At 53.6% G+C, this 6,784-nt stretch overlaps 1 protein-coding gene across 1 annotated transcript in view; it reads right to left on the bottom strand.

Moving 5' to 3' along the window:
* LOC113222361 (multiple epidermal growth factor-like domains protein 8) overlaps positions 1-6,784 on the bottom strand; it is a 19,273-nt gene that overhangs the window by 11,055 nt on the left and 1,434 nt on the right. The window contains exons 2-5 of the mRNA XM_031934890.1: positions 6,673-6,779; positions 6,239-6,362; positions 5,855-6,068; positions 5,070-5,284 (exon numbers count right to left, since the gene is read on the bottom strand). Of these exons, the coding sequence (XP_031790750.1) occupies positions 5,070-5,284; positions 5,855-6,068; positions 6,239-6,362; positions 6,673-6,779 (660 nt within the window). The remainder of the gene's footprint in view (positions 1-5,069; positions 5,285-5,854; positions 6,069-6,238; positions 6,363-6,672; positions 6,780-6,784) is intronic.

Raw genomic sequence — 6,784 nt, forward strand, 5'->3', positions numbered from 1 at the left:
TTAATTATACTTTAAGTTCTAGGGTACATGTGCATAACGTGCAGGTTTGTTACATATGTATATATGTGCCATGTTGGTGTGCTGCACCCATCAACTCATCAGAGGATCTTGAAACTGGAAGGTTGCCGGGCCGCAGTGGCTCACACCTATAATCCCAATACTTTGCGAGGCTACAGTGGAAGGATCACTTGAGCCCAAGAGTTCCAGACCAGCCTGGGCAGCACAGTGAGACACCATCTCTACAAAAAATAAAAAATTAGCTGGGCATGGTGGCACACACCTGTAGACCCAGCTACTTGGGGGGCTGAGGTGGAAGGATTTTTTGGGCCCGGGAGGTTGAGGCTGCAATCAGTCATGACTGCACCACTGCACTCCAGCCTGGACAACAGAGTAAGACTCTGTCTCAAAAAAAGAAAATAAACTGGAAGATCATGTAGACTTGGGTTGAAGGGATTGCTTAGATAAGCAAATGATGACCAAAGTAAGAGGACGCAGACAGACAGGAAAACAGCAGGCTGCAGAAAGAGACAGAGATGAGAACCACGTGCCCCAAAGACAGATGGAAAGGCAGCTGTCCAGGCTCTGTCTCCAGTTCCTCGTGAGGCCCTGCTGTACTTTCTACCCTGGATTCCAACAGGTACCATTGTATTGGTGGAGGGAGTTCCCCTCCTCACTAAGAGCTTCTGTTTCTTCAAGGTAAAGGAGCAAAGGCAATGATCCGAGAAGGAGACAGAAAAGAGTATCAGGAGTGGGGTTGCAAACCAGTTTCTTAGAAAAATGTAATCCCAGCACTTTGGGAGGCCGAGGCGGGTGGATCACGAGGTCAGGAGATCGAGACCACCCTGGCTAACACGGTGAAACCCCGTCTCTACTAAAAATAGAAAAAATTAGCCGGGTGTGGTCGTGGGTGCCTGTAGTCCCAGCTACGCAGGAGGCTGAGGAAGGAGAATGGCGTGAACCCGGGAGGCAGAGGTTGCAGTGAGCTGAGATCGTGTCACTGCACTCCAGCCTGGGCGACAGACACAGCGAGACTTGTCTCAAAAAAAAAAAAAAAAGAAAAGAAAAAGAAGAAAAAATGTGGCTGCTGAGGCAAAAAAAAAAAAAAGGCTTCTCCCACCCCACACTGAGAAGCTGAAGAGTCCTTGGTAAGGGGGTGGGTAGCAACTCACAAGCCATATTTATATGTCAGGACCCCAAAAATGTGCACAATGAGATTCAGGCTCTTGGGAACTTACCTCAGTGTATAAGGCATTTTATTTATTGCTTGGACCATAAGTGAAGTATAAGAGGAAAGAGATTAATCTGGGCCGACTGCCTGAAAGCACTTAGGAAAAGGCAAAGCAACCACAGAATCCTAAAATAGAAAACCCTGACTGCTGTGGCTGGAGCTCTGAGCCCACTGAGGGGCCTGCAAAGAGCTGAGACTTGCTGAACTGCCAGAGGCAAATTATCTGCTGGGCTGGGCTTCCAGATCTAAATTTAGGACACTTGTTGGCAGATGGTGGGACAATCTGGGAGGGGTAGAGCACCCTGAATCCTCAGTCCTGGACAGCACTTTCTGCTGTGATCTCCCTAGTGACCAAATGCAAAGATGCCCAACACCATACACTGCATTTCCTGAGTTTATGGAAAAGGTGTATGAACATAAGTTCTGAGAGCAGGACTCTAGCTCGTCTGCTGATATTCCCTCCAGCCTAGCAAAGCACCCAGCAGAAAGAAGGTGCTCAATGATAAATTCACTGAAGAGAGGGAGGGAGGATGGGAGGAAGGAGGCAGACGGGAGAAGGCTGTCTCCGCTGCCTGCCCCAGACTCATAGGCCAAAGTCATTAAAAAGAACAATGCTGGGCCAGGCGGTGGCTCACACCTGTAATCCCAGCACTTTGGGAGGCCAAGGCAGGTGGATCAAAAGGCCAGGAGTTTGAGCCCAGCCTGGCCAATATGGTGACACCTGGTCTCTACTAAAAATACAAAAATTAGCTGGGTGTGGTGGCGTGTGCCTGTAGTCCCAGCTACTCAGGAGGCTGAGGCAGGAGAATCACTCAAACTCGGGAGGTGGAGACTGCAGTGAGCCGAGATCGCACCATTGCACTACAGCCTAGGCAACAGAGCGAGACTCCGTTTCCAAAAAAAGAAAAAAAGAACAATGCTGGAAGGTTAGAATCAGGTAGCCCTTGAGCCAAATCACAACAGGTCTCACCTGTTATGTTTGATTTGTGTGGTGGAATCTAAGCCAACACTTCTTTTTTTTTTTTAGACAGAGTTTCACTCTGTCACCGAGGCTGGAGTGCAGTGGCACAATCTCAGCTCACTGCAACCTCTGCCACCCAAGTTCAACTGACTCTCCTGCATCAGCCTCCTGAGTAGTTGGGATTACAGGCATGTGCCACTGCGCCTCGCTAATTTCTGTATTTTTAGTACAGACAGGGTTTCACCATATTGGTCAGGCTGGTCTTGAACTCCTGACCTCATGATCCACCCACCTTGGCCTCCCAAAGTGCTGGGATTACAGGCGTGAGCCACAGCACCCAGACTAATTTATTTTGTTTTGTTTTCTTTTGTTTTAGAGATGGGGTCTCGCTTTGTCACCTAGGCTGGAGTGCAGTGCTGTAATCATGACTCACTGCAGCCTCAACCTCCCAGGCACAAGTGATCCACCCACCTCAGCCTCCCAAGTAGCTGGGACTACAGACACACACCACCATACCTGGCTAATTTTTTTTTTTTTTTTTTTGTAGAGATGAGGGTTTTGCTATGTTGCCCAGGCAGATCTCGAACTCCTGGCCTCAAGCAATCCATCTGTCTCAGCTTCTTGAAGTGTTGAGATTATAGGCCTGAGCCACCACACCCAGCTAAGCCATCACTTTAAAGCTAGGAGGTTTCATAGAAAGTCTGGCAAAAGTCCCCTCTCACATTCACATACACCATCAACACTATGCTCGTCTGGCCCCTGTGAGCAGGCTGTGTTCTCCAATTCACTGGCCCCACCTTGTCCCCTTGCCTCCCTCCTGGCCACTCCCCAATCTCCTTAGCCATCCCAGCTCTTCAGGCATGTGAGAATCTGGCAGGCACCAAGAGGCTGGGGGAACAGCACATGCTCACAGGACTGTGGGTATGCCTTCTGGTCCCTGGAGCTCCCACAGAGATAAATGATGGAAATTTCAATAATATCTGGGGAGTACTCATACCACCAGTAGGACCCCAGGCTTGGAGACAAGAGGCCCCTGCTTTACCACAGACCAAAATCACAGGGGCTTCTGCCCTTCTGGCCACATTGAGAGCCCCCATGGGGAACTCCCACAGCCACCCTCTTGGTGTGTCCCATACAATGGAGACTGGGAACCCTCCCAGTGGCAGGACTTGGGCCAGCCAGATTGGCCCTCTCACCACTGCTCATTACAATAACAATGATCATGATCATTAACCATTTTTTAGTCCTTCCTGAATGGCAGGCATTGCTCTATGCTCTAAGTAAATTATCCCCCATTTAAATGGTACAACCTCCCTAGGGGACAGGATCTAGTGAAATGATTCCCATTTTAGCGAACTCTCCCTGAGGTCTCGGAGAGGGGAAGTCACTCATCCAAAGTCAAACAGCCAGGAAGTGGCCAAGCTGGAGTCAAACCCAGACCCCACTGACTTCACAGCCTGAGCTTTTGATCACAAGGCAAACTACCTCCGGTGAGAGCTAATGTACCACTCCCAGGCAGGGCTCCTAGCACTGGATGCCAAGGTCTGTGGGATTCTTGGTCCTCCACACCCTGCCCTCCTGGTCTCGGATTTCCATGAAGCATTGTTGGTTTCTTTAGTCCACCTCTCAAAATGGCAAGTGTCCCACATCCCTGCACTGTTGTCTACTAGTGTCTGGGTGGCTGGACTGATCACTTAGTTCATGGGTTGTGGGATGGTGAGTAGTTTTGCCTCCAGTGGGTCTTGCACAATCGAAGTATGAATGAGGAGTGGACTCTGGCTGAGTGACAGTGCTTCCACATGTGACAGTGGGAGGTGAATGTGTCTTATCTCCCATTGGGGGGTAGTGGGGTGGGGTGCGAATACCTTTGTCTGCCACCACAACAGTTTAATCATGTCAGGTGGAAGCATCTTTGGAATGGACTTTCTGGAAACAAGAGAGCATGTGCTGGGCAGTCCAAGGGGCGGACTGTCACGGGTACACACATGCCTGCCTAGGCCACACCCACCTTCAGGAATGATCTCTCTACCCCACAGCCTAGAAGAGGCCCAGATCTGACCTGCCACGTTTGAACTGCGTGCTCCTAGCCCTCCCTGGCCACATCCCACTACACCAAGGCTGGACATGTAGCTCGTACACTAAGTCAGATTTTCTCCTCGAGAATGTGAGCTAACCGACAAACACAGAGATGAACGTGGTATCTGGAATTAGAAGGCATCTAGACTGGGGGTCAAGGCCACCATCTGAGGCCATGTGTGTTGACTATCAGGCCGAGAGAAAGCAGACAATGGAGAAGTGCAGAGAACAGCTGAGATTATGGGTCACGTGGCCTGAGAGCGGCAGAGCATCAACACTTCCTGCTCTCAGAGTCCATCAAATACCCCCACTTCCTTATAACAAAACCAGCTCGAGGGAGTGTCTGTTTCTTACAACCAAAAGTTCCATCGGTAGAGAGAGAAAGAGAGAGAGGAGGGAAACAGAAAAGGTTTGGGAGGTTGAAGGGGAAAGTATTAAGGGTCGTGCATGTGAACCTATGAATTATATCAACAAAATTAACAATAAAAATTAAATTTAAAAATGTTTAAAGTCATGGAAAGGATGAGGAGACCATGATACCATGGACAAGAGTTGGAGAGGCAGAGGCTGGGGGCTGGGAAAGTGGCACACACAGAAGCATGGCTGGAGGACACAGCAGGGACCCTCACGAGGCAACGAGGGAGGAAAGATGGTGGCACCAGAAGGAAGCAGGACTGTGGCTAGAGCCAGGGAGATGGAAGGAGGAGGGTGGAGGATATGGTAGAAGAAAGGTCCCTGCAGGGCAGAGAGGAGGGAGACCTGCCCGGGGCCCTTGCCTGGTGCGGTACTGGCCGGGTACAGTACCTGCTGCAGGCTGCTGCTCCAGACACAGTGCTGCCAGCCCCCATCCGCTCCCTTAGAGTCCAGGCAGGAGGTGCAATTGGGTAGGAGGTGACAAGGGGTGGGGCAGGGCAGTGGGGGTGATGATTCCACCGGCATAGGGGACACATTCAGCAGAGAGTGGCTGAAACAGGTCCAGTCATAGGTGGGCTGCACGGACAGGATGCGGCGGGTCTCCCCTGGGGGTGGGGCACGGGGATTAGAACCAGCCCAGCCCCTCCTCCCTCAGACCCAGGAGCTCAGGCCCAGCCCCTCCTCCCTCAGACCCAGGAATCAAGGCCCAGTCCCTCCTCCCTCAGACCCAGGAGTCCAGCCCCCCCAGCTCCTCCTCCCTCAGACCCAGGAATCAAGGCCCAGTCCCTCCTCCCTCAGACCCAGGAATCAAGGCCCAGTCCCTCCTCCCTCAGACCCAGGAATCAAGGCCCAGCCCCTCCTCCCTCAGACCCAGGAATCAAGGCCCAGTCCCTCCTCCCTCAGACCCAGGAGTCCAGCCCCCCCAGCTCCTCCTCCCTCAGACCCAGGAATCAAGGCCCAGTCTCTCCTCCCTCAGACCCAGGAATCAAGGCCCAGTCCCTCCTCCCTCAGACCCAGGAGTCCAGGCCCCCAGCCTTTCCTCCGTCAGCCCCAGGAATCAAGGCCCAGTCCCTCCTCCCTCAGACTTAGGAGTACAGGCCCCCAGCCCCTCCCCCCTCAGACCCAGGAGTCCAGGCCCCAAGACTCCCATCTCAGGAACTGGGCCCACTGCTCACCTGTCCTCTTGAACTGCCGCGTCCACATGCATTTGCCCTCCCGCGTGCACTGCTCGCAGTCGGCAGCCCCGCACGCAGCCTCGGAACAGTTCCCTGCCCAGAAGACCTCTCGCTGGTTGATCCGACAGTCATTCTCAGAGGTGCAGGACCCATTGCGTCCAATACAAGCACCCTCGGGGCAGTTGGTACACCACTTACAGCGGGGAGCGGATGCCTGGTGAGGGAAGACAGGCTGGATGGGGCTCTCAGCACCCCTCCTGAGCCAGCTGAGAGCTCGGTGGTTCCTGAGACCCTGGGGTGGGTGGGACAGTTGACCAGAGTGGAGACCAGGACCTCCCTGCCCTACACCTGCCGCTTCTCATCCCCGCCTCCCCCACCACTCACCTCTCCATCTCCAGGTTGCAGGGTCCGAGGATGGCGGGCCAGGCACTCACTGCAGGTCCGGAGACGTCGACATTCCTCTGGGGAGCGAGGCATTGGGGAGCAGGGGGAGCCCCCACAGCCCAGTCTAAAGGGAATGAGACCTGGCTCACTCACACCCATCCAGACCTCCTCCTTCTGCCTCCCAGCCACTGTCCTGCAGGCCCCCAACCCTGCATCCCAAGCTGGACACAGCACAGGCCTCCTGAGCCTGGCTCTCCCCACCCCCACTTGGTAATAGATGGTCCCACATCCACCTGTCACCCAGACCGGAGATGCTGGACCACACCACAGGTACTCCCGCCCATGCAGCCACCAAAGCCTTCTGCCTCCTGGATTTCTCTCTGACCATCCCCCCTTCCCCACTCCTGCAGCCCCTTGCCCAACCTGGTCCCCACCTGCGGCCTCTCGTTACTCTGCCCCTCACAACAACTTCAGGGATCTCACTGCCTAGGTCCATCCCTAGGTCCATCCCTGTCCTGCTCAGGCCTTCTTCCATGGCTCCCTGCC

This window comes from Piliocolobus tephrosceles, chromosome 21 (assembly GCF_002776525.5).
Source record: "Piliocolobus tephrosceles isolate RC106 chromosome 21, ASM277652v3, whole genome shotgun sequence".
NCBI classification, from domain to species: domain Eukaryota; kingdom Metazoa; phylum Chordata; class Mammalia; order Primates; family Cercopithecidae; genus Piliocolobus; species Piliocolobus tephrosceles.